The 26,474-nt window shown below is 61.1% G+C and overlaps 5 protein-coding genes across 5 annotated transcripts; 1 reads left to right on the top strand and 4 right to left on the bottom strand.

Moving 5' to 3' along the window:
* Nucleotides 1-63: 63 nt before the first annotated feature.
* On the bottom strand, nucleotides 64-2,018 carry VTJ83DRAFT_5988 (uncharacterized protein; the record flags this gene model as incomplete). Its single annotated transcript, XM_071012648.1, has 3 exons — nucleotides 64-352; nucleotides 449-1,691; nucleotides 1,814-2,018. 3 exons carry the CDS (start codon nucleotides 2,016-2,018, stop codon nucleotides 64-66), a joined length of 1,737 nt encoding a protein of 578 aa, XP_070865363.1.
* A 698-nt stretch (nucleotides 2,019-2,716) lies between these two features.
* VTJ83DRAFT_5987 (uncharacterized protein) lies at nucleotides 2,717-4,370 on the bottom strand (the record flags this gene model as incomplete). Its single annotated transcript, XM_071012647.1, has 5 exons — nucleotides 2,717-2,804; nucleotides 2,870-3,331; nucleotides 3,441-3,992; nucleotides 4,063-4,150; nucleotides 4,229-4,370. 5 exons carry the CDS (start codon nucleotides 4,368-4,370, stop codon nucleotides 2,717-2,719), a joined length of 1,332 nt encoding a protein of 443 aa, XP_070865362.1.
* A 7,333-nt stretch (nucleotides 4,371-11,703) lies between these two features.
* VTJ83DRAFT_5986 (uncharacterized protein) lies at nucleotides 11,704-17,934 on the top strand (the record flags this gene model as incomplete). Its single annotated transcript, XM_071012646.1, has 2 exons — nucleotides 11,704-12,186; nucleotides 12,250-17,934. The coding sequence occupies 2 exons, from the start codon at nucleotides 11,704-11,706 to the stop codon at nucleotides 17,932-17,934; spliced, it is 6,168 nt and encodes a 2,055-aa protein (XP_070865361.1).
* Nucleotides 17,935-18,762: 828 nt separating this feature from the next.
* Nucleotides 18,763-19,758, bottom strand: VTJ83DRAFT_5985 (uncharacterized protein; the record flags this gene model as incomplete). The annotated part of the gene is made up of 3 exons (XM_071012645.1): nucleotides 18,763-18,897; nucleotides 19,164-19,311; nucleotides 19,745-19,758. 3 exons carry the CDS (start codon nucleotides 19,756-19,758, stop codon nucleotides 18,763-18,765), a joined length of 297 nt encoding a protein of 98 aa, XP_070865360.1.
* Nucleotides 19,759-21,394: 1,636 nt separating this feature from the next.
* VTJ83DRAFT_5984 (uncharacterized protein) lies at nucleotides 21,395-22,348 on the bottom strand (the record flags this gene model as incomplete). The annotated part of the gene is made up of 1 exon (XM_071012644.1): nucleotides 21,395-22,348. One exon carries the CDS (start codon nucleotides 22,346-22,348, stop codon nucleotides 21,395-21,397), a length of 954 nt encoding a protein of 317 aa, XP_070865359.1.
* Nucleotides 22,349-26,474: the final 4,126 nt, after the last annotated feature.

The raw sequence follows: 26,474 nt of genomic DNA, 5'->3' as shown, positions 1-26,474 counted from the left end.
TTTCTCTTTTCCCTAGACCTAGTGGTACTGTCTACTCCCCTTCCCAAGTCGGCAGTCTGCCCTTTACTCCTCCACAGCCTCCTCAACCCCCTCCTCCTCGGCCACCTCCTCATCATCGTCCGGCTCGTCGGCCCCCGTCTCGTACAGGCGCAGGATGTTCTTGTTGGGATCCTTGACCAGGACGTACTTTCCGTCGTCGCGCTGCAGGCACATGTCGGCGATGGTGCGCACGATACCCCAGCCGTTGGACAGCTGCAGGTTCATCTGGTTGGCAAAGTCGCGCGGCTTCCACCCAACCACGCCGAGGACGACGTGCTTGTCGTTGGCCTTGGGGTTGACGCGAGAGACGAAGCTGTGGAGAGGGGAAAGTCGTCAGCCAGGAAAGTTCAACCCATACATTCAGGCACGGGAAAGGCGAGGAAAAAGAAAAAAAAAAAAAGGAACTCACCCAAGCTTCATCACATCCGCCTTGGCCAGGATGCTCTGCACGGTCCAGCGGGCCAGCTTGCACGAGTTGTTCTTCATCTCGGTGGCCACCACGGCACCGCGCTGCGTCACGAGCTTGGAGCGCCAGTCCAGGGCGCCGCCGCTGCCCTGAGCCTTGGGATCCCACTCGTTGAGCGCGTGCACCGTCAGGAACTGGTTCTCGCCGTTGATGGCGTTCTTCTGGACGGCGTCGAGCTCCGTGCGCACGATGAGGTACATGGGGTCCTCCTCGCTCGTCGACAGGTCGAAGCGGCGGTACTTGTACGCCTTGGACGCCAGCGGGTCCGCCTCCTCGGCCGTGTGGAAGGGGTTCTCGTGCGCCATGTTGACCTTTTGGTTGGCGCTCTCCAGCACCACCTGGTTGGGGAAGTTGTGGTTGATGAAGGTGGCCTCGGCGGCGAGCGCCGAGGGCTGGTTGATGGAGTCCTTGGAGCCGTCGGCGGCGTCGAGGGGCGCGTCGGCGGCGTTCTCGTTGACCGTGACCAGGTCGATGGCGGCGCCGTCGCGCTTGTCGAGGAACACCTTGTTGCCCTGCTTGCGGATGATGATGTCCCAGGGGTAGACGGACCGCGGGGCGCACATGAGCATCGACAGGATGTTGTCGGCGGCGAAGATGGTGGCCTCCTCCTTCTCGGCGAGCTCCTGGATGACGGGGTCGCGCGACGTCGTCACGTTGTAGACCGAGCGGTCCACCGGCGCCAGCCTGCGCTCGGCCGACTTGACCGCCGGCTTGTCGTACGAGCGGTCGTAGTAGTAGAGGAAGCCGTAGCTGTAGCCATCGAGATCCTCGCCCTCGTCGGCCTCGAGGTTGAGCTTGCCGAGGCGGTTAAAGTCAATCTCCTCGAGGAGCTTCCACTCCGGGCGGATGGTGACGGACGAGTCGCGCAGGCGCTGCGGCTTGTCGTAGTCCTTCCAGCCGAAGCGGCGGCCGCGGGCGCCCGAGCGCGCGCCGCCGCGGCCGTCGTAGCCGCCGCCGTACTGCTGGCCGCCGCGGCCCGAACGCTGGAGCTGAGCACGGCCGCCGCCGGCGCGGCCGTCGGTCCGGGCACCGCCCCGCTGGGTGCGCCCGCGGGTGAAGATGGCGCCGCGCCCGAAGCGGCTCTTGCCGGTGTCGCGAACGTTGGACACGAGCGAGAAGGAGGCCTCGTCCTCGGCCGCCGGGGCCACGAAGAGCGACGCGGAGCCGGCACCGTACACCTGCTGGTCTGTGGATGGGTAGCGCGGTCAGCGTTTGGTTTTCCACGGGTGGCCCGCGGGCTCCACCCTCCAACAACCCCGCCGCGCCCGCACAAACGAGCCCGGCATCAACACCAAAAGTCCAACGCACCTCGGTAGTTGCGGTTATACTGTTGCCTGCCACGGCCGTCGCGGCCGTCCTTGGCATCCGACCAGTCGGCCATGCGGCCAAGCTTGTCGCTCTTGGAGAAGGGGGCGTAGGGGACGCCATTCAGGGTGGTTTCGGTGGTGACGGAAGGCCCCCAGGTGGTGTCGGGCTCCGGGAGCGAGTTGATGAGATCGACAATGGACGCCATCTTGTCGAGCTTGTTCCCTCGAGAGATTCGAACTTTGTATACCGGTGATTCGATCGGTCGGCAGAGAAACTGGGCCGGATCGAGATACGGGCTGAAAATGGGTCGACCAAGCGACCAGGGGGTGGTTGTTGGCAGTTGGTTGACAAAGGTTGTTTTTCTTTGATTTTGGACTCTCGAAATTCTCTTGTTGGTGGGGTGTGCGCGCAGTGGGGCTGCACCGTGGGAAAAGACAGTGCGGGATTTCCGTCGGCAGCCTCCCAATACCCAACTTGAAGACTCAACACTCGCTCTCTTGCCAAAGAGCCTCTCGTCTTCTCAGTAACTACATGAAAGCCAACCTGATATGGTTGGTTCTGCATTGATCCTCTGTGTCCAAGCGTCCATTTCAAACAACTCTTGAAAAAAAAATCCACGATATCATGTCCTCCAGTCCCATCCACTTCCACCCTTTCCATCCAGTCCCAAAACAAACCCCAAGAAACGCCCCTCTTTCTCAGTTCCAAAGAAAAAGAAGAAAAAGAAAAATAACAGAGAGGAAAAAAAAAAAAAACACGGGATTTCTCCAAGCATACATGTGCATGGAGACAAGGAATGGAAAGAAGCGAAACGGAACGGGGTAAAACCGAACAAAAGAGAGCCAAAAAAAAGAGAAAAAAAAGAAAAACAAGGGCCATGAGCCAGCTCGGCCCGCCCCCCTCTCAGTACGCCATCCCAAACTCCTGCTTCATGGAAAAGATATTCTCCAGCGCATCGCGCACCTCGAACTCCTCCATAACAGCACCAAACCTGAAAGAGCAAAACGTTAGTTTTACGAGCGAGGTAGCAGAAAAAAAAAAAAAAAGACCACATACCCATAACACCGGACCTTGCCCTTCAGCTCCTCGGCCAGCCTCACAAAATCCTCCTCCCGCAGCTCCCCCAACCGCGGGTGCGCCAGCACCATGCCCCACGCCATGACCGGCGTGATCTCGCCGTCCAGATCCAGCCGCCGGCTCAGGTCGAGCAGCGTCGCCAGGTCGCCCTTGCTGAGCGTCCACGTGGCGTTGCCTGGCTCGGGCCCTTGCTGCTGACCCGGCTGACCCTGCTGGCCCTGCTGGCCCTGCTGCTGGCCGTGTCCGTGGCCGTGTCCGTGGCCGTGGGTGGCGGCGGAGGCCGTCGTCTGGACCTGGCCAAAGGGGATGTCGGGCGAGAGCTCCGAGAAAGGCTCGGGCGGGCACGAGGCCATGAGCGCGTGGCCGCAGGGCTCGCGGATGCCCGTGGCGGCGCCCCGCTCGAGCATCCAGGGGAGGTGGTTCATGCAGGGCTTTTCGAGCCTGGGGAGGGGGGGTTGGAGACGTCAGCATGTTCTCGAGAGGTTGTTGCGGTGTTCCTGGACATCAAAGAAAGGATTCGGGGAACGGAGAGAAGGCGGGTCGCTCTTACGTCAGGACAAAATCGATCCCCGCCTGCTCGTAGTCCAGCGCCGGGTTCGGGTTCTGCGGCGGCGGGCTTCCGCCGTTCGCTCCGCCGACGCCGACGCCGCCGCCGCCCTGCTGTTGCTGCTGCTGCTGCTGCTGCTGCCCGGGGCTTGAGTAGAACTCCAGTTGGCCCTGCGGCAGCGGCGGGTACGTCGCGCTGTGCGGCGAGATGCCGCCGCCGCGCCCCTGGCTGTGGCTGCTTGCCGACAGCGGCGGCGGCGTGAGGGCGGTGGTGTTGCTGCTGGCAGGCCCGCCTCGGTAGCTGCTGCTGCTCGCCGCCATGCTGCTGGGCGAGTACCCGCCGGCGGCGCTGGCGGCGCTGGGGTTGCTGATGGCATCGTCTAGCACGCTGCTGCCGGCCACGGGGATGCCGTTCTGGGCGAGGAGGGTGCGGAGCTGTTGGTTCTCCTCCGCAAGGCGCTCCCGCTCGTGGCAGATGTTGCTGAAGAGCTCCTTGAGACGCAGGACCTCGTCCTCGAGCGCTTTGATGTAGAGCTCCTTGCGCTCACGGTGGGTTCTGCGGGGCAGGGGTTGAGTTACAACGCTGGGAAAAAAGCGGGAGATCCCGAGCGCCGGGGTTCGCTCACCTTTGGGCTTGCCGGTTAAGCTCCTGCCGCCGGGTCAAGGCCGGCTTGCTGTCTGGCTTGGGGCCTCGCCGCTTCTGCGGTCGGCCATCTGGACGGGGAGATCAGCACCTCACCCAGATGCTCAGCACATAGCTTCCCCGTGCCCCTTGCGACGAAGCCTGCTCACCTCGTGTCGTCCTCTTCTCGGTGACCGCGCGGAGGAAATCCAGGTTCAGCGTCGAGAGCGGGCTTTTGCTGACGGTGGAGAGGCCGGTGCTGAAGCCCGGCTGGGCCGGTTGGGGCGGCGGGTTGGGCGAGAGAGAGGCCATGGACGGCCGGTCGTACAGGGACGACACGGAGAGCTTTGGCGTTCTTTGCTGGTGCGAGGAGTAGCTTGGCGGTTGTGGGTAGGCGCCGCTGGACATCAGGTCAGTCGCCATCGTTCAGGCTCGGCGGTGAGGATGGCCAGATTGGATGCGTTCAAGAGTGGATACGTGGGGCGTCCAGCATGCACGAGAGGAGAGCGAGCAGGAAGGGAGCGGGACTGTCTTTGGCCGAAGAGGCGTGATGCAATCATAGAACAAAAACTGGCGCATCGGCGCGTACCTGAGGGCGATGGAGACCTCGGTTGAATCCTGGATCGAGAGGTGGTGGTAGGAGAGAGATGCCAGGATCAAAGCTCGACAGAGAAAAGGATGGTCGCAGTCAAGATTCGTCGAACCGGATGGACGGGGCCGGTCCGGGGTGCATCGGAGTCTTGTTGGTCTCAGCGTGAAGTCAAAGTGCAGATCGGGGTCGATGAAACGGTCGCGAGAAGATCCTCGTCAGAGGCTATGCTTGGCACACGTGCGGGCGACATGCACAAGCGGGTGATATGGGCCTGGCTCGATTATGCACATGAAATGTCAAATCCTCGACGCACTACGATGTATGCGCTTGCTGGATGGGCGGTGAAAAAAAGAGCCCTCTCGATGAGACTTGAAGTCATCCGAGCTCAAAGTTCCAGCCGCGTCGTGGTGGTGGTGGTGTAGTGGTGGTGATGGTGGTGCAGCGGAGGTGAGATCTTAGTAGTATAGTAGATCTCTCCGAGCCCCACGACGGCCCGGCTGTGCGCTGGTGCATGTGGCGATGCCGGGTGCGACCGTCCAATCTCAATGCCCAAACAGCGCCTCGCCCCGGCTGGACCGGAGACGCCCGGGCAGCACGCTTGGACAGCATAACTAGACGTCATCGTTGGAAGACACAATCGTTGGTTAGGTGCCTGACCTTCCTCCATCATGTCTTGGGTAGGGACATCGGTCGAGATTGGTCGAGTTGGCATTGGAGCCGTCCTGCGCCGAAAGGTGTAGAAATGCAGGGGCTTGAGACACCCTGCGACGGGCTGGACGCAGTGCTTGAGCCCATCCACCCACCACCTGTCACGGCTGTCATCTGCGATCGGAGCCTTGGCAGCCCGTGTCCACCTTGTCGGGTCGGCCTCGGACGACCAAATGGAACATCAGGTGGCCCACGACAGATGAACTTCGACAAGGCTTCTGAGCGCTTGAGAAGCTGCAGATCGCATCGCGACGGGAGTCACTTGTAAGCGCCGAACAGCCACGGGCCGTGACGCTCAACTCGGTGGATGCCGGGCCTAGGTTGATGCAAACACATCACCGCCAGGAGCCCCTGATCCACCCCCGCGTCTCGGTCGTGACATTCTCACGGCACCCGCCCTCTCCAGACCAACAGGTTCAGCTTGTGAACAGAACCAAAAAAAAAAAAAAAAAGGCGTCAATGTAGCCCGTGTTTTTAACATTCCCATAGGCATATTCCGTAAGACGTGCCGCCGGGGTTGGATTGGCCAGGTCCTGTTGTTTCCCATCCATTAGGTCTCGTCCTGTCTTGTCCATTCCTGACACTGGCAGGCAGAGAGTCCCCGCAAAACGAGCGTGCCAACGAGCAGCCATGAAGACTTGTTCTGCATACGCCGGTCACAGGAAAAAAATATTTGAACTCTTTGGCATGACCCGAGCATTCTGACAGTACCATGTTCAACGACATGCTCAAGGACATGCTCATGAGGATCCATGAAGCTCCCTTGCGGCCCTTTTTCACGATTCCTTCGGCCTGCCAAGCTCCGGCCTCCCGGCGAGCCCCACCCGGACCGGGTCCGGACCTACCTACGGTACCTAGGGAACTCTCTCCAACAGAACCCCGGCCTGTAGGTCGGTCCTCACCAACCGAATTGGGGCCGCCTTGGCCTGGAAAGGGGGGAGGTGGGAGGGGGGTTGGGCTTTGTCCAGGCCTGCTCGATGTCGGAGACCCAATCCCATTCCCCCCGCCATTGGCGACACGACTGTGCTTGTAGTACTGTGTGTGCCGAACACAGTGCAAACTGTCAGGGCCCCGATACGCTCCCCCTGTATCTGTACTCTGTGCTCTGTACGCCGTACCGAGACAGCAGAGAGGACCCAGCGGTGATGTAAATGCATGGAGCTGGGCCGAAGGAAGGGGGCCGGAGTCGAATCTCGTCCTCGGCGCGGCCAATTGGGTCGTCGGGCAGACCAGCAACGTCATGCGATTTCGATGGGGTTCTTTCGTCCTTACTCGGACGGCTTCTAGACCACGCGTAGATGGCTTTTCCCGGAAGCCTTCCTTGGGTCGGGGAGATAAACACAGCCCCAAATGACGTTCTCCTTCCCCCCCTCCACGAGGGCCCGAAAATCAAGGATTCTCCTGGGTGGCGATCCTCCTCGACAGCATCCGTGGAGCAATGATCCATGTGAGGAGGACATCTTTCACCACCCCCCTCTAGAAATCCTGAGCTCGTTTCGTTCAATCTACTTGGCAACGTAATGTTCCGCCATGGAGGCGGAAAAGGACGCGGTACGATGCTCATGATGAACGGAATGATTGCGTCTATGGCTGTGCTGATTGTAGGTAGGGGGGGCGGGGGGCGGCTCGTCATGCATCGTGCTCTCCACCGGTCACCTTCGCTGGACACGACCTTCCCAAGACAACAACGGATTTCTTGCGTTGAGGACCATGGGGGAGCGGTAGAACTGCATGATCATCAGCAGGAAGCACAGGAAGTCCGCCTCCTCCTAGCGTCGCACAACAGAGGAGGAGAGAAGCAGTTGCCCCCCTCCCTCCCTCGTCCTCCGTGCTCCACACCTTTTTGCGTATCTCTCCCAACTTAGCAACCTCCCTCCCTCCCTCACCTAGGGGTGGTGGACTCGGTCAAGTCAAGTCGGCCACGTTGGAGAGAGGCTGGGGTGCAAAAATGGTTCGAGGAGCTGCCAATCCATCGACATATATAGAATGCATTATCAATGCATGATGAGATGCCCATCAAGGTGCTCGATACCTATGGGGAAAGTCGGGCAGTTTGAGGGAATGAGAGTACTGCGTTAGATCAGATCACCCGACAGGGAGTTCTGCTGTGGCTTTCCTCTCCCCGTTACCCTGCCACCCAGAAGCTGTCGAGCAGCTTGTCTGACCTGCCTCCCCTGCCCGAAGTGCTCACGTGATTGTCTTATCCCCAGATTCCAATCCTTGGGTCGGGCCGGTCATGAGGAAAGAGGCTGGCGCAATCCGCAAAAAAAAAAAAAAAAAAGATCGACAATGGGCTCATTGTCTCGGTCGTTCATCACGTGGTGTGGTATGTGCGAGTGGTGGGCTTTGCGTGGAATCAACACTACCGTACGGGGCACCAAAGCACGACACGACGGGCTGATCCAGACACCAGACTGCAACCTTGGCCGGGCAAAGATCACCCGTCGAATCGGGGGACCCCCAGCCCTCAGGTCATCGGACCTAGAGACGGGGCACCGGGCAGGTCAAGGAGCGGCCTGTCCGGGGGGAGGCATCCCTTAGCGGCCGTGTACGGGCTCTCCTACCTACCTGTTTGAGGTGCTGTGTTTGTTGCAAGAGGCGAGGCCATCGCTTTCGCCGTCGGCTTATTTACGTCTTGTTTACGTACTGCTCGAGTCAGATCCTGCTGTGCCGTGGGCAACTCGGGGGCCTCTGGAGGGTTCCGTTCATGCGCGGATGACCGACCCTGCCCATGGTGCGGCAGCGTGCGGTTGTGCTCCTGGGAGCACGCGGTACACCTCCATGGGGATCTGGCTGCAGGACACGGGTCATGTATCCGAGGTAGCGGCGGACTGCCTCCATCAGCTACAACACGAGGCAGCGCTATGAAACTTGTTGTGAGCCGTTGAGTCGACAAACAGCAGCCCCAGTTTTTCCTCGACCGTGTACGACACAGGCGGCGCGAGAGGGAGGGAGGCTGGCTTGGCAACGCTGTGGGACGTCGGGTTGCTGGGTGGCTTGTCCCGATCCATTGACATCTCACTTGAGCCGGTGCATCGGAACGCGGGTCGAGGGGGTGGGCTTGAGGGTTCAACTCCTGCAGGTGAGCTGCGCAAGCACATCGCGGAAACATGGCCTGTCGAGTGCGCGTGTGCGTGTGTAACGGGATGGCATTACGTAGTCTGGCCTGGACCGGCCTGTGTTTGGTTGCTGAAGAAGCGGGACCAGACCCTGGGAAAGGCGCAATCCAGGTGGTGTACGCAGTAGGCCCTCTTGCTGTCCGTCTGCATGCGTGTGTGGTACCAGCAGGAAGGGGAGCCGGCACATCCTAGGTGGTGCAGGAGGCGTGTCCAGGCGGCGCCGAGGTCAAAGTCGGTGAACGAGCTCGTGGATCCTAGACGAGCGGAAGCTGTAGGGCTGGGTGCAGGTCATCTGGGTGTATGTAAGGATCCAGCGGGCGGCAGTTGCGATGAGAGAGATGATGCCGGGTCCTGCGGCGAAGAGGCAAACCTCTGGGAACGTGCCGTCGCCGATGCTGTCTGACCTGGTGAGTTGATTTCGAGCCAGGGAGGGACGGCGAGCGGCTCGCCGCTGGGCCCAATGCCACGGCCACAAGCCCTGACCTGCCATCATCGCCCAGCCTAGGCAACTTCCAGGTTGGCGGTGTCGTTTGGTCGATGCAAGAGGTGGTCATTCGCTCCAATTGGGCCCTGTCCTTGGCAAAGGGCCCCGAAGTGGGCAGACCGCGACCTGGATACCCGGATCCAGTGGCAGGATGGACAGGCCCTGCTGGGATGGGGTATTCGGGCGTGGATGGACGGCTGTGAGCTGGACGTGCTGAACAGGTCCGGGAAAATAGACCAGGGGGAAAGAACCGCGCCCATCTACAGAGTATTTGTTATCTCTTGCTACGCACCGACGAACCATCATGGCCAGGTGGGTTGTCACGGCGATGAAGTCATCCTGGACCCGAGCCATTGAGGGTCGGCAAGGGGACAAGAGAGAGAGAGAGAGAGGAACCATCGACGGCTGTGGAGGGGTCCTTCATGACCCACAACCGCCGCTGTTCGAGGTGCAGATGATTAAGCAGACGAGGGAGCCAGAACCTCGCCATCGGCCTGCATGCAGCCTGCAAACCGATTGTGGACTGTGCCGTAGGGTTATCTTGTGTTACCCCAGCAGCAGAAGAGCAACGTGAGTGGTTTGAGGAACCCGCCACTGCTGTTTCTGATGCTGCTGCTGCTGCTGCTACTCGCTCGCTCGAGAAGGCTGCGCTGGAAGGCCGAGAAGCCGCGAGCAGAACGGCGGGACGACAATGAGACCCGAGATGGCCCAGGTGAGGTGGGTTCTCCAACGGTCGGCACTGCGGCTGAGTGGAGATGCCTCCGGGAAAGATGAGACACGGCGATTCCTTTCTGATTCATTCCCAGAGGCGTTTCCGCTGTTCACGTGGGTGGGAGATTCGGGTTCCACGCATGGAGGCGTTGATGCCGGAGCTGCCAGAGAGAAACATCCATCCATGGATGCTGGGGGGTGGGGACGGGAATCCTGAGCGGCCCCTCTCCCGAGGGCAGGAGATCCATTCCAAGTCTCATGGAAGTCTCTCCACCAGAGAGCGTTTACTGTAGCGGATGCGTTACGAGATTGTAGCCGGCTCTGCCGACTGCGGGTGCATCAGCGATGGGGACGGCTCGAGGCGGGAGAGTTTTTGGCGGCAGCAGGTCTTGTCGGAACGATTGGAGCCCGCTTGCGCGGAATGGCCGAAAGCAAAGCTACCTAGGTACCTTGGCGTCCACGAAGCGGTCCGGGTCAAACTGGGGCTCAGGTAGGTACTGTGGTAACTAGCTACTGTACGTGGACAGCCCGACAGGGCCACCGGCCTTCACAAGAGCCACAGCGGTAGCAGCTGCCCACCTGGACGGCTTCTGGGCTTGGCCCCACCGGGGACCGCTCAAAACGCTCACCCGCCGCCCTCTCCTCCAGGCACGCACCCTGGCGACCATCTCCCGTGAGGCTGTCATTGGGCACAGGGCCAGGGTTACCCCGCTTCCAACGGCACCCCACCATGGGAGGCACGGACCCACTCGGCTGGCTGAGCACGATTCGATTTGGCCAGCGTGAAGAGCGGAACAAGCACGGTGCAGACACACAGTGCGCACACACCAACGCACCATCTTGACGATCCTCTGACCAGGCGCCACCCAATGGCAGCCATCCGCCAAGCACCCAGCACACAGTGTTTCCCCGGTCCCCGGCCGTCCTGCTGGTTTGCGAACAGAGAAAGTCGTATCACCGTCGGCCTATCTGTTGTTGTTTTGTTTTTTTGTGTGTACTATATGCGTGTGGTTTGGAGGGAAGGAAAAAAAAAAAAAAAAGAGCAGGAGACCTGACGACCAAAATCATCCGTCAATTCCTGGGCTGGACTGTTGAGAGTTTGTCGCCTTGAATGGGGAGAGGGGCGCAACTCTACAATCCATCCTTCGGTTCTCCCAACTCTTTCGCTTTCTCAACCTACGGTACTTACCTCGTACCGTAACCTCCTAACCCCCCGTTCTTCTCGTCAAACAAAGAGAAGGTCGGTCTCCACTTTAACTTTTGGGCCGTGGAAATCAACAAAACCAGCCAACCAACCAACCAACCAACCACCCCGCGAAGGCGACGATACCGACGACGAAGGACGAGGTCGAGGACAGCACAACAACGACCCCGACAGCGAAAAGCAACGATAGCCGCTGGCAGCCTCATCACTGGCCGTCCCTCGCCCACGATCCTTGGCGGCATTGTCTCGTGTCGGCCAGAGCTGTCGTGGCCCAAGAGGTCGCCTCGTTCGGTTCCCCGCCGCCGCCGAGACCCAACAAACGATACAATACTCTCTCCCTCGGGCATCTTGTGAGCTCGCCAGCCCCTCTCACGGCAGCTTGGCCGAGTTCTGAATGACGACGACGGGTTGCTGTGCCCTGAATTGCCGTCAATGCCAAAGATAGAAACCAGCCTGTGACTGGCAGCAGCCCCGACTCCCAGCGAGAATCCCACACCACCCGCTCTTCTCTCCCGCAGCGAGCACGGCGCCTCCTCAACAGCAACACCCCATTATGTCTCGGGCCTGTGCCTTCCCATAGCTTCTGGCAGCTCGGCCGGATCTCTTCTGGCTGGTTCCCTCTGGACCTCCAGCCCAACCGACCCATCTTTCGGCTCTCGAGAGACGCCCCGAGCCCTCCGATTTCGCGGCCGTCCGGCCGACGACAACGACGACGTCGACGACAACCAACAACCCTCCCCATTCCCACTTGAAGCCTCCGATCCATACGGCCCCGCCGCTGATGATTCTCGGGACAAATTTATGATCGGGCCGCCCAATTCGTCACCATGGAGGAAGGATCAGACACCACACCCAACATGCTCGCCCCCCCGGCCGTCGCCTCGCTGCGCGCCGCCCCCATGGAGCGGTCGCTCAGCGAGGACATACGGGAGGAGAGGGAGGATCTCCGCGAGGCCGCCGAGCAGACCCTAAACGTCATCCTCGACCTCAACATCGACGGCACCGTCCGCTGGGTCAGTCCCTCGTGGGTCGACGTGATCGGGACCCAGCCCGACTCGGTCATCGGCACCTCCATTGCTGACCTGATCGTCAGCGACAACCGCGGCATCTTCTCGGAAGTGGTGGATAGCATGACCCAGGATGACCGTCGCAGCCAGTTCATCCGCTTCGCCGTCAAGCTGGGCCCGCTGTCGAAGCTCCTGACCCCCGACGTGCTCCCCGGCGGCGAGGAACCCGCCGAGCCCGTCATCGTCGATCTGGAAGCCCAGGGAATCATGGTCTACAGCGGGCCCTCGGGCGGCGAGAGCCACGTAAGTGTACCCTGCGGAACAAACCATCATGCTTCGCACGTGCTGACACGCTGGACGCTGCAGACCATGTGGATGATCCGGCCGTGGGTTGCCCCGCGCGAGATCAAGATCGATCTGCCCACCGTCATCGTCGACTCCCTCGGCTCGGGCGCCCAGGTCCTCGCCAGCTACCTGACCCAGCTCGCCGAATCGGGCCTGGACGACCCTTCGCAGGTCCCGCCCCCGCTGCCCGTCCTCTGCAGGATCTGCGAGCGCCAAATACCGCCGTGGTGGTTCGAGAAGCATACGGACCTCTGCCTGCAGGAGCACCGCGCCGAGATGGATGTCCAGATGGCCCAGGAGGGCCTGACGGAGCATCGCCACGCCATCGTCAAGGTTCTGGACACCCTCGAGACGAGGCACAGCCGCTCCTTGGCCGGAGGAGACCAGTCCAACCTGCCCATCGCCGAGTACAAGGGCCTGCCGATCGGCCCCCCGAGCTCTTCCAACTCGTCCCCCGGAAACTCGTCTCCCGTGCCGGGCGCCGCGCCGGGTCGGTCGCGGGAACGCTCGGCCGGATTAAGCCACGCGCGAGGCCGGTCGTTCGCCATCCGCAGGCCCCAGGCCAGGATCGTCGAGCTGCTGCTGGACCTGTGCGACACGGCCTTGGAGATCAGCACCCCGGCCATCAAGGAGTCGTCGCAGAACCCCGGCGAGTTCCGCACCCAGTCGCCCCAGTCCGAAAGCCGCATCGCCCAGGTGCTGCAGTGGGAGACCCCCAGCACCAACACCATGGAGCAGGAGCAGGGGCTGGCCATGCTCTGCGCCGACACGGAAAGGCTCGCCAAGGACAAGGTCGAGGCCATCTTCCGCCACCGCAGGATCCTCGAGTACTCGGAGCGCATCCGCATCGAGTTTGCCTACATGGTCCAGGACTGCATCGACGCCGCCATGCGCAAGGCCGCCAAGATCGCCGCGGGCCGCCTCAGCGATTCCGCCGACGAGGAGGAAGAGCCCGACATTGAGATCCAGGTCGCTCCGGACGAGGGCGTTTTTGCCGGCTCCTTCGAGGCGCCCTCCTCCCTGTCGCTGGCCCTGGAGGACGCCGACGCCGACGACGCCGAAACCCGTCGCGCCCCCTCCTCTCTCCACTCCCCGAGGTCGACCAGCCCGGGGCAGCAGCTCGAGTGCCCGACGCCGCGGTCCACGCGGTTTCCCTTCGGCAGCCTACCCGGCACGAGCCAGTCCCGCCGAGAGTCCATGATCCTCGAGAGCGATGCCGGCGATAGCGACGGCAGCCTGAGGTCGTCGGTGGCGTCGCGCCCGCCGCTGCGAACCGACTCGCCCATGTCCGACGTGGGAGACCTCCGCCGCAAGGCCAGCTCCAAGCAGCACCATCGCCGGAGCCTGGTCCTCCCGGGAGCCGTCTCGCCGCGTCGCCAAGAGTCGCCCTCTAGGTGCGGGCAGCCGCCGACGTCGCCGCTCCGCATCCACAAGCCTCGGAACCTGCCTTTCCCTCCGTCGGACGCCCTCGTCTCCCCCGAGGCGTCGCCGATGCTCCCGAGCAGCGAGTTCACGTCGCCCAGCATCTCGTACCAGCACCACCGGAGACAGTCCTCGGCCGCCGTTTCGTCCGCCCCCGGCGAGCTGGGAGTCAAGCCTCCTCCCTCCCCCCGCCTGAGCGCCGTCGTGGGCGGGCCGCAGGCCAAGGCCGTGCCCCCTTCCATCAAGGACTTTGAGATCATCAAGCCCATCAGCAAGGGGGCCTTCGGCAGCGTCTATCTGTCCAAGAAGAAGTCGACCGGCGAGTACTTTGCCATCAAGGTGCTCAAGAAGGCCGACATGGTGGCCAAGAACCAGGTCACCAACGTCAAGGCCGAGCGCGCCATCATGATGTGGCAAGGAGAAAGCGACTTCGTGGCCAAGCTGTACTGGACCTTCTCGAGCAAGGACTACCTGTACCTGGTGATGGAGTACCTCAACGGCGGCGACTGCGCCTCGCTCATCAAGGTGCTCGGCGGCCTTCCGGAGGACTGGGTCAAGAAGTACCTCGGCGAGGTCGTCCTCGGCGTTGAGCATCTGCACAGCCGGGGCATCGTCCATCGCGATCTCAAGCCGGACAACCTGCTGATCGACCAGAAGGGACACCTCAAGCTCACCGACTTCGGCCTCTCCCGCATGGGCTTGATCGGCCGGCAGAAGCGGGCCCTCAACAGCGGCGCCGAAGCGGCCCCCGACCTCCTCAAGCAGGGCCCGTTTGCCCGGTCGACGTCGATGGCTTCCTCGCGATCTACCTCGATGGATCTTCACGGGCGAAGCCACTCCCCCGGCTCGACGCCGCAGATGACGCCGAGCGACTACGGCGCCGGCATGGGCCAGCCGTCCTACTTCAACCTGGGCACCTTCTCCGAGCCGCGTCGCATCTCGAACCAGCGCAGCGACAGCGGCGGAAGCGAGACCTTGCCGCAGATGATCGGAGCCCTGTCGCTGAACGACGCCCCGTCCAACAGCTCCCAGGTCGTCTTGTCCCCGGCCGACGTCGGCGAGGCCGAGGCGGCGGGCTCTCCTGACCTGCCTGCCCTCTCGCAGACGAACACGCACAACAGCAACGAGTCCTTCAAGGGGACGCCCCCGCAGCCGCCCATGCCGCCTCCGAACTGGGCCCTGTTCGACCCCAAGGACACCACCCGGCGCTTCGTCGGCACTCCCGACTACCTGGCCCCGGAAACCATCAAGGGCGAGCCTCAGGACGAGACGAGCGATTGGTGGTCGGTTGGCTGCATCATGTACGAGTTTCTGTACGGCATCCCGCCCTTCCACGCCGGCGAGGTCGACAAGGTCTTTGAGAACATTCTGGCTCGCAGGATCCAGTGGCCGGACGAGGAGGACGACGAGGTGTCGCCCGAGGCCAAGGACCTCATCAACAAGCTGCTCTGCATGGATCCGCGCGAGCGCTTGGGAGCGAACCGCGACGAGAAGTTCCAGTCCGGCGGCGAGGAGATTCGTAACCACCCGTGGTTCGCCGACATCAACTGGGACACCCTGCTCCAGGACGAGGCTCAGTTCGTCCCGCAGGTCGAGCACCCCGAGGACACCGAGTACTTCGACTCGCGGGGCGCCACCTTGCAGAGCTTTGCCGAGGAGATCGAGGACAGCTCGCCGCCCGCCGCTGCCCCGTCTACCGACTACCCGGACCGCCCGCATGACGCCCTGTCCCGCGTCCGCGCTCAGGTCAACTCCATGAAGCGGGGGCTCATGCCGCTGCACATCCCGCCGCACGTTCGCGACCTCAAGAGCCGGAGGCTCAGCGAGCCCGTGCCGGCCGACGACTTTGGCAGCTTCTCGTTCAAGAACCTGCCGGTCCTGGAGAAGGCAAACAAGGATGTGATTCAGAAGCTCCGGGCCGAGGCCATGGCGGCGCAAAACAAACCCATCAGCCCCGGCGGCATGGGCAACCTCCCGGCATCGGGGCCGGCTGCCCTCGAAACCAACCCGGCCATCAACAGCCCCGTCCAGCGGACGCTCTCCAACGCCAAGGCCTCGCAAAGGCCGCAGTCTCCGTCGGCCGCGAGCCACGCCAACTCGTCTCCCAGCCGCATGTCGCAGCCCTCGTCGCCGCTGCTGGTGTCGTTCGTCGCCGGCCCGCCAACCGACAGCAGGCGCAAGACGTCGAGCAACTCCTCCGGCATCTCCCAGCCTTCGGGCGGAGGCTCGCTGCAGCCGGGGTCCGTGTACGAGGTGCCACGCGGCCCTCCCAGCTTGCAAAAGGCGGCCACGACGATCGCCGCCACGACCGCCAGGGGCGCCGCTGCCGCGCCGCTGCCCGCCTCGCCGCAGCGATCGGTGGTGTCAAGCCACGTCGTAACCACTCCCCGACACACCCCCGGCTCGGCCGGGGGACGCGCGCGGTCTCTTACGGTGGGGTCGCAGGAGGGCAGCCCGGTCGCGACGGAGCTGCTGGCGGCTCATCACCGAAACCGCCGCAGCCAGGTCTTCGACATGTCGCCGTCGTCGTCCGACAACGAAGGCGACAAGGCGAACGCGCTGCTGAGGGTCCAGCGGCGCCGCCAGAGCGCCCGGTGCATGTCGTACATCGCTGCGGGAGAGGGGCCCCAGTTCCGGCCGCTGGACGTGCTCATCTGCGATGACCATCCCGTCTCCCGCATGGTCATGGAGAAGCTGCTCGAGAAGCTGCGGTGCCGCACCATCTCGGCCTCGACGGGCAGCGAGGCGATCCGCTACGCCATGAGCGACATCAAGTTCGACATCATGTTCCTAGAGTTCCGCCTCCCGCAGCTGTCCGGGTCCGACGTGGCGCGCATGATCCGCGACACCAAGCACACCAACACGCACACGCCCATGGTCGCCATCACGTCGTACCTGAAAGAGCTCCCGGCCCCGCAGTACTTTGACTCCCTCGTCGAGAAGCCTATCAGCTCGTCCAAGCTGATCGAGGTGCTCAGCACGCTTTGCCACTGGAAGCCTCCGCAGCCCGGCCAGACCCAAGCCATCCCCTTGTCTCTTACCCTTTCGCACCCCGTGCCGTCGGGTCTGCGCATGGAGAGCCTCCGGCTCGAGGACAGCCCGACCTCGGCCGCCTCGTCGAGCTACGCCGCCCGCTCCGGAAGCAGCTTCCGCGAGGGTTCCATCAGCTCGAGCCTTTATGGCGATTCCGAATCCGTCGCGACGGACGACATTCCCGTGCTTGTCAGCAGGAAGGCCACGGGCGATTGGGGAGACGATGGCGGGTTGGGCATCTCGTCGTCGGGTCAAGAAGACTGCCAGCAACAAGCCGCCCCGCCGCCTGCTTCGGTCAACCCGCCCCAGTCTCCGTCTCTCCCCCACGCGCCGCACCCGCGACCGGTTTCTCACCAGGCGCCCCCGCCGCAGCTCGTCTCGCAGCAGTCGGCGCCGCCCCAGCTGGAGAGCCGCGGCAAGATCCTCCAGCGCTCGCTTGAGAAGCTCCGGGCCAAGCGCGAGTCGATCGAGAAGCGCCGGTCCGAGGGGAGCGTCGATTCGGCCGATGACGAGGACGACGAGCTGTTTGGTGGCCTCGGCGTCGTTGGCGATGGCGGTGCCGGTGCCGGGGGCAGCCAGACGACGGACAGCGGAAGCGGGAGCGGTAGCGGAAGCGGATCTGGCAGCGGAAGCCCCAGCGCGAGCGTCAGCGTCAGCGGGAGCGTCAGCGGGAGCGGGCCCGGCTCTCCGTCGGCGTCGGCGTCGGCGTCAGCGTCGGCGTCTGGTCAACAGTACCGAAGCAAATCGATGCTGCCGACGAGCAAGCTGGGGATCGAGATGATGAGAGCAAGTAGCCATGATAGCTTGGCTGGTTCCCCGAGGGCGGCGAGTCCGATGGGCACCACGGAGATGGATACGACGGAGCCGGCGACCATGGTGGTTACGCCGGTGCAGGAAGCGGGGCCTCTGAGCTTCGCTGCTCCGACGACAACCGCCGCGACTACCTCGGGCATCTCCGCCGTGAAACCGGAGCAGCAAGCACCGCAACCACCACCGCTCCTCACCGTCCTCTGCACGCCGCCGGCGCCGGAGGCGGTAACCCCCAGCAAGGCCGCTCCAAATACAGCGGCGGTGGTCGACGCGGATGAAACACCGCATCCTGGCTTGGCAGCGGCTGCTGTTTCTGGGGAGCAAGCCGCAGCGAGTGCGGCGGGTACGTTGGAGGACGAAGACCCGACGCCGAGACGGCCGCCCGTTCAAATGGAGGAGAGGAAGGAGAGCGTGTCGCCTTTCGAAGGGGGCGGGATATGATGAGATATGACGTGAGATGATGATGGCTATGGGCCTTTTTCTTTTTTGTGTGTCTTTTTGCTTGATGATGCTTTTCCTCAGCGCGGCGTTGGTAAGGGATTCGGGACATGGCACAGCACACGGGGAGAGATGAGGAACTTTGGGGCGGGAATGGCACATTCATTCGCCTCTTGCACCGCAAAACAACGCCTTACCCACCGCCAACCCAGCAACTTGGCAATGCAACATGCACTGATGTCCCCATGGTTTTCTTTCTTTCTTTTTTGTTTATGACTTTCTGTCGTGGATTCCTCTGCTTTTTGTTTCCTTGATGATGTCATGTCCGGGACGGCGGTGATTGGCGGCGGCGAAGAACAGGCGATGGGTGCGGGAGCGGAAGCGGGAGCGGGCGTTTATGTAACCTACCTTAGGTAACTGGGCATTGGGTGAGAGGGAGCACATGGACATGGACATGATGAAGCGACGGCAATGACAATGGATGCACGGATGGGCCACACAGCGCGTGGTGTACTGGATGTATTCTCGTAGTGGTAGTAGTAGTCGCCATAGGATGATGCTATGATATTATGGCATGAATGCAAGCGAAATCATTGAGGTCAAGCGTCTTAAGAGGGAAAGCAAGCAAGCAAAGTGACGCGTTTTGCGGCTGGCTGGCCGGCTGCCTTGGATGCGTTCGATGTACCAGGTAAGGTACCTGAGGTAGGTAGGTAGTTCTCTTTCAAAATCCTCCTGTGCCCTTGCTTCTCGTGCGTTACCCTTCCTCCTCGCTCTTCCTCCTCACCGCAAGCCAACCGCCTCACCTCGCTTCACGCCCTTCACTTCCCCCAACTACTTGGCCTTGGCCCCCTGGTTCGCCGCCTCTCTCCTCGTCGCGTCCTCCAGCAGCGGAATGTCGACGGCGTTGGCCGGCAGGTGCACGTACCGCACGACGGAGCCGCGGATGAAGACGTTTTTGACCGCGCTCTGGTTTGGGCCGGACGCACACGCGCACACACGCCCCCCGGTCTCTGGTTAGCTCGATCATTGTCACGTCCGTCTTGACCTCTGCCGTCCTCGGCCGTCCCCGTCCCCGTCCCCGTCTCCGTAGCGACTGCGCCGCCGGGAGCGGTAGCGGTGGCAGTGGCGGCGGCTGGAGCACCCGCCGGCAACAGCAGGAACGGAAGCAGGGAAGGGCAAGGGAGGAGAGGGAAAAAAAAAAAAAAAAAGGAAACAAAGTAAGAGAGGCTCACCATGTGCGGGTACTTGATCTCCTCAATCACTTGGATGTTGTCGAGCTTGATGTTGAGGTACTGGTCGACGCTCTTGAGGACGCCGCGGATCTGGATGTCGTTCTTGAGCTCGACCGTGACCTCGTGGTCGATGAGGGTTTTGAAGAAGCTGGTGTGCGGGGGTGTGTGCGGTTAGCGAGATGCCCGTGAAGAATCAATAACCCTTGTCAAGTGCCCGGTTGGATCCTCAAGAGCGTCGGTGTAAGCGCGTATGGGTGGTGGTGGGTGGTGGTGGTGATGGGTTGGGCTCCCTATGGAGCTTCGCCGTCCGTCGTCCATGGAAAGGCAGCCTTGTCTTTCCCCCCCCCTTCCAAACCAACCCAGCTGATTCCGAGGTGACTCCCCGCCCTCTCCGCCTTTCCCGTCCGCACACCTCCATCCCGTTTCCAACGTCGTTTCCGCCTCGGGCCTTGGGAAGAAGACGAGCCAAACCGCCATGAGAATGACCTTCCCCCCACAGCATCACACCAGAATCCCAACAGGAGCAAAGGAAACCCGGGAAAAAGCAAAACAAATGAAACGTAGGAAGAAGAGAAACCTACCTGAAAAACAACATCTTGATCCTAATGAGCAGCCGTCGACAGCGATCGGTAGTGCGATGCCCCCGACGGTCAGTTTGATGTGTTTTTTTCTTGGGGGGGGGGGGGGCGTGTTTGATGTGAGAGCTTCGCTCATTCAACTGACGTTGAGGCGCCGTGCCTAAGCCTGGTTTGGGAGGGTGGGTCCAAGGCCGTGATGGAAGAGGGTTAGGGTTGTATGCCTAGCGGGCGGTTGAGTTGGAAGTGGAGGGCGGGAGCGTAACATCGACCAACTAGAACACTCTCCCTACTCCGTAGGGGGTGTTATAACTATTGACATAGCGACGATCCAACGGCAGGCGTCGTTTATGATCACGACCACGATGGGATTGTGGCATGGCAACAAGCAAAGACAGAGAGTGAAAGACGCATCCCTAATGTCCAGGTTTCTTTTTTTACATCTAACCGTCGTGCAATATATTGCCGGTCTCCTGCTATCCTCGATTTTGGTCAGCTCCCTGACCTGCTTTCTCTCCTCTGTCAATTGCCCCCATCACCACCGGCTTCCAGTCTGAGAAACAACCCCGAGCGAGAAGCTCTCCTTGACAGAATCATATACCTAAAACCTTCCCTCTCAGAACACACCCCGCCACACATCACCTCAGAATCCCATCACCTTGCATCCCAGGCGCCCACGGCAAGCATAGCGAACAGAAGCAAACCACAGACTCGGCGAGAATGATGGAGAGAACAACAAGAGGGCATCAAAACACCCCAGTCGACAGAAAGGAAAGTAGCTCGCGCAAGCAAGGAAGGCATTCTTCTTGGGGTATCCGGTTTCGTTAATCGCGTTAAGATGCAACAGTCTTTCCCTTTCCAGACCCACCATCCCCATCCATTCACCATCACCATCACACATCTGACAACATCAGAAAAAAAAGAGAGTGCCCGCCGCCCGTCCGTTTGTCCGTCCGCCCATTCCATACCCTCTCCTTCCACCCCCGAACCGGTCCCCGTTCCGCCTTCCCAGTACAAACAAGTGCAAAAGAACAAAACACAACCCCAGCAGCCAGCCAGCCTACCTAGCCAAACAGGGAACCCGTTTTCCATGCTATGCTCTTCTGTGCCGTCGCCGCCGAGATGCTGTGAGGCTAAGGTGTATCGAGGTATCCCGGAGTTAAGAAAGGAGAGAGGAGGACAAACAACAAACAACGACCAAAGCCACAAAACAGGGACAACTCGCGTCGCCAGAACCGTGACAGAAGCAGAAAAGTACGGGCGAAAACCGCGCGCTGCAGCCGGTGCAGGTCACAACAAAACCCTCCCAAACGAAGCGTCCACTCCAAGGCGGCATCAACCGCAACGCTGTGGTCGTGACTAGACACACAGAAGCAGGACACCAGACCAAGGGCGCGACCTCGTTTGTGTTTTGCCTCCCCCGCTCGGTCTGCCGCGCACGAAATGCCCGACTGAGTTAAAAAAACATGAGTAGGGTGGGTTTGGTTGTCGTAACTTCGTGACATGATCTCTCAACGTGAAGAGGAAAAAAACAGGATAAAACGGTCGACTTCATGATGCAAAACCCCGCACGCAACCCCTCGTATATCATCTCGACGCCGTCAAGGTTGAAAAAAAAGGAGGCCGCGAAGCAAGGTGAAGCCACGCCGTCGCCGACTACTCGGATTCGTCCTCGGATGCCGAGGATTTCGCCTTCTTGCTCGGAGAGCTCGACGGGGCGCTGCCGTCCGACTTGCGCTTTGTCGCTCCGGTGGTTGTCTTGGAGGCGTTGTTATTGTTGGCGGCCTGGTCCGAACCGCCTTCCGCCTTGTCGCCCCCGGCGGCAGCGGCGGCGGCGGCGGCAGCCTTCTCGCGCTCGAGCTCTGCCACCTCTTGTGCTGTAAGAAACCGCCCGCCTGGGCCACGAGGTCTCCGCATGGCATGGTTATGCCTGGACTCGTGGAGGTAAGGCTTGCGACCCTTGCTAGTGAGCCGTAGTGCCTCCTCCAACCTTTGGCGGGCAACGCGGCGCTTGAGGATGCGATGGAACTGCTTGGCGTTAACGTAAAGCGGCGACTCTTCGACGGGCGCGGAGGCGATCTCGGGCGATTGCGGCGGCGGCATCTGTTGCGCGGCCGTCATGGGTGGCGGGACTCCGGGGCGCTGGTTCATCAGGGAGGGCGCGCTCGGGACGCCGGGGCTCGCGACCTGGCTCATTCGCCGCTGCTGTTGCTGAATGTTATTCATCTGCTGTGGCGACCGCGGCCCTGCCCTGGCGTCCTTCTTAGGGACCCCGGACATACGCGGCGACTGCTGCAGGCTCGGCTCGGATGGCATGTAGTACGAGGTGCCCGACGCGGCGGCGGTGGCGGCCATGGCAGCGGCCTGGATGCCGGGCATGCCATAGTGCATGCCGGACTGCGGGACGGCGTACTGTGCTTGGTACATGTTGTGCGGCTGGGAAGGCGAGGTTTGGTGTTGTTGCGAAGGAAGAATTGGAGACGTCTGTGACAGGTGCTGGGCCGATGGCGAAGTGATGGTGTTGCTTCCTGCGGGGTTCGGATATCCGGTCTGAATGTGTGGTTGTGAATGCGCGCTCTGGGGTTGTTGATATTGGGCGTATTCCATCATCCTAGGAAAGGTCCCGACGAAGCGCCGAACCGAACCGCGTTCAATCGCGTTTCCGTGGATGGTGTGCTGGGCGATCGGCTAATGAGAGGCCGACGATGGATAGCTCTGATAGAAGCTTGGACGGTGGAAGTGGGTTGCTGACGGTACCACTCAAGCCCAGTGTCCCACGACCAAGCCGGCTGATAAACCTTCTAGGTCCAGATCCCTTGGTTTGGGACGTCACGCCAAGCCCGACTTGCTGTGTACCTGCGGGTTGACACCCAATCTATTGGAGTTGATGCGTTGGCAGTGAAATGGGATGGCCGCCGAGCTTCGCAATTGGTTGCACCGCAGCGCATGCACGCCGATGTCGTGGCGAGGCGGAACTTGGGTGGCTCAGTACTCGGCCTCGCAGGGAGAGCGATGAACAAGGACCGCCACGTGAGGCCGTCGGGAGGCACCCGAGATCCTTAGGCAGGTGAGGGCCTGATGGCTCCCAGGGTCTCGACGTCGGGTACTGAAGCAGAAATGCACAAACGCCGTCGCAAGTACAACGTTTGGCGACAATGCAGACTACCAGCTATTCTTCCAGCAACGTTGTCGACTTATCTACCTGGTCCACCGGTTAGCTCCGCACACGTCGGGTAGGAAAAGATGAAAAGATGCTCTGGCAACGAGAAGGCGGGAGGGACGTTGAGGGAATCGTGGTCGTGGGCCATCGCTATTTTGGCGCCTTGGGCCCTGGGCCTGGTCTGATGCGCTGGCATGCATGACGGAATATGCATGAAGCAGGCCTACCATGCCGTCCAGCTCATCGCCCCATACCCGGATGGGGCAGCTGTCCCAAAGCCGGATGTGAGGGCGTCGGTGGCAGCCTGACCTGGAACTGCACACCGGGGAGGGCAAAAAAAAAAAAAAAAAAAAAAAAACAGAGACGAAAAAGCTGTTGCCATGGCGGTGTTTGGCCCCAGCGATAACGGGTGGGGGGAAACGTAGGGCCAAAAAAACAGACATCCCACAACGCGCGGTCGGTGTAACCTGTGGCCGCTTGACCACGGCAGCCACGACGGTGTAGTGACCCGATAGCCAACTCTCTCTCGAATGCTTGGCCAAACGGCGGGTTCGGAGGTGGGGAAGCCCGGAGACCGGTAGGGATTATTTTTGAGTGTGCGTGGGTTGAAGGGGAGGTCAAAAAAGCAAGGACGAGGGAAACGAAACTCGAGCCACTCGTGCTCCGAGGGTGAACCCACAATAATTCTGGCCGAATGAGACGCTTGTCAGGTAGGTAGGTAGGTGTTGGTGGTTATTGTGAAAGTGGGTAGGCGGGTGAGAGTTGAGACGAACTCGAGAGAACGTGGGGAATCGCCCGAATGATGGAGGGGGAGCAAAAGAAAGTCGAGCCCTCCAAAACACCACCCCCCACTGAAAGCCGCATGCAAGGTGGACGTGGGCATCAGGGAGGGTGGACAATGGGAAAGACGGGCTAGAAATGTGCAGAAAATGGAGAAGAGCAGCACGCCGACCGAAGAAAAACGGCCCACTTACTCAGACAACGACCAGGCGCCACGCGCTTGTGGAATCAGGCAGATCGCGCTCCGACGAGATCAGGAGCACGGCAGATCGAGATGGGCACCGTCGCTGATTGAACGGCGGCGAGGTCGTGTTAATTGCTGTCCGCAGCCAGGAACTATCACGGGACTGGGCCAGGGCCAATGGTGAGGCAGAAGTCGAGGCTCAGGCCGGTGATAGGCCTCCAGGTGGGTGGTGGTTTTGCTAAGCCTTATGTCGCTTGGGACGAGAGCTGATTTGCGGCTCTGACCGAACCTTTGCGCTCCGTTGCTGACTGGTTGGAGGTTAGAATGATCAAGCCTCTGCCCTTGCGGAGGGAGATGTTGGCCGTGTTTGATCCTCGCCCAATGGAAGAAGAGCGGGTCCTGTAGCCAGTGTGAGTGAGTGGTCGAGAGAGGCTTAGGCAGTGGGCAGCGGGCAGCTCATCCTCCATCTTTGCGTGTCTCAAACATTCCCCCCCGTCGAATGGGCGGGCCTTCGGCCGACCCCAACACTGGTGGCGACCTGGGGAAACCTGGAAAAGGCTGTCAAGGAGGTTGATGCCGCGCATTGCATCATGTCTCCAAGAGGCTGGAATGTTGAATGCACATGCGTGAAGGACGACCTCAAAGCCTGCCTCGTCCAGTTCCACAGAAGCAGCCTCCGAGCGAAGCGACCAGACCGGAGACAGAGAACCCACCGCAGTTCTCGCGTTGGACAGCAATCGACGGCGTTAAAGAAAAAAAAAAAAATACACACATACCTCTCTTGCTGCTCGCTGGTGGTTTGCAGCCTTGTGACCGGGCACCCAGTTGAAGCCTTCCTCAGGCCTCTCTGGGTAGTTCGCGATCGCGTGGCTGGTGCGTGCTCTCTCTCTTCTTCGTGGAGAAGAAGACAGGCGCGCCTCGACTCTGATTCGAAGCGATCAGAACCAAGCGAATAAGCGATGCGACGGATGTCGCGAATGACGTCGATTTGGGGGGGGCAGCAGTCCTTATTGGACTGCGAGGTCGAGGGTCGTTGCGATGATTGGAGGTGAGCGATGATTTGATGGAAATTGTTTGGTGAAGGACACGCCCTTTCGCTCGCTCGACCGCTGCTGCAGTGGAGAGGGCGGATGGGTGATTGATTGGTTGTGCGAGGGAAAGGAGGAGAGACGAGGGAAGGCCCGAACGATGATTTGAGGGCGCGGACCAACCGCTTTAACAGGAGGATTTGGTTGGATGAATCAGCCTGGTGAGTGGGGCGCCGGGGTGGGCTCGAGGGCGATTTTTGCCTGGGAGGGAGGCTGGCGGGGTCGGGGCGAACCTTTGAGAGCTTTCTGAAGAAACAGCGGGTCTCCACTTTTTTGCGTACCCCCGAGGAGATGAGGGGTGCCCGCGAAGAGAACGTGACTGCTGCGGGGACGTCCTGGCGGCCAAAAAAGCCCAAATGTGGCGGTCAGCTTTGGCCGCGGCGTCGCGCCCATCCACGCTGAACCCCACGCGTTTTGATAATGATGAGCCTTCGGTTGACACTTGTCATCGATAGCTATGGAACGCATCAAAGGAGACAAACGAGGCATCAGTTCTGCTGAGGCAGGTCCGAACCGGCGGCTTGGGATCACAGGGAGCCAGTCCGGAGGGCACAGGGCTCGGCTGTTCCGAACATGTCTCAATGCCGTCTCTGAGAGAGACATGGGGCATCGAAGGCATCGTATCACGCACACGCACACGCACACACAGCCAAGGGCCGTTTTTCTCTCCCGTCGTCCTCGGTCCAACACCAAGCGTCCGCGCCACGTGGTGGTGCTGGGGGAGCCGTGCAACTGAATCCACATGAGTCCTTTGCACGTTTTGCCAACGTTACTGCGTACAAATCAGCCATCACATCACCACTTTTCTGGTCCGCCCGATTGACAAAGCCAAGCCGAAACCGAACGGGGCCTCACCGGCTCCGCCCATGTCTGAGACCGGTGAGCTGGCGAAGACGCCTTGCCCGATGATCGATGGGATGTCTACGAAGCTCTGCGCACACCCGCTCGGTCTTGCGCTCAGACAGAAGCCCCAGCTCGCGCTGTTGCGCACATCGCTTTTTTTTTTTTTTTTTTGGGACAGGAAACTCCATCTCCTAGAGTCCAGGCCGACGTCGCCTCTCCGAAAGTCAAAGTCCCTCGAATAAAAAATCCGTCCCGTAGCCGCGAGAAAGCACGGCTTCGCAAGACCGACAACATCCAGAAATCGGCCCTATATCGTGCGTGTTGTGTCTCGTCCAGCTGCGGCGGACTGCCTTTGCCACCTTCACCATGGTCTCGGTCCCCTTCTTGGTTCCTGAGGGGTGCTTGGCAGATGCGGTGGTCTCCCAAAGCGCGAGGGCTCTCCGAATGTGGAAACCCTGTGTTTGCCTCCGGCCCAGAAAAGTTGCCAGATTCGCAAGTCACGAGCTTGCCGAGTGCTTGATTCGGCAAGCCACCAGCTGGGCTTTGATTGCGATTTGATTTTCCATCTGCCTTGGTGGGAGGTCCCGTTTGGCCGCCGCCGCCGGGTGCCGGACCAGGACCGGGCAAGACGGCAGCACCAAAAAGTCGCAAAAGCCGACAGGGCCAAGATCCAGGCCAAGG

The sequence above is a fragment of the Remersonia thermophila genome, chromosome 5 (assembly GCF_042764415.1).
Source record: "Remersonia thermophila strain ATCC 22073 chromosome 5, whole genome shotgun sequence".
Taxonomy (NCBI): Eukaryota; Fungi; Ascomycota; class Sordariomycetes; order Sordariales; family Chaetomiaceae; genus Remersonia; species Remersonia thermophila.
This window is presented reverse-complemented; position numbering and strand designations above follow the sequence as displayed.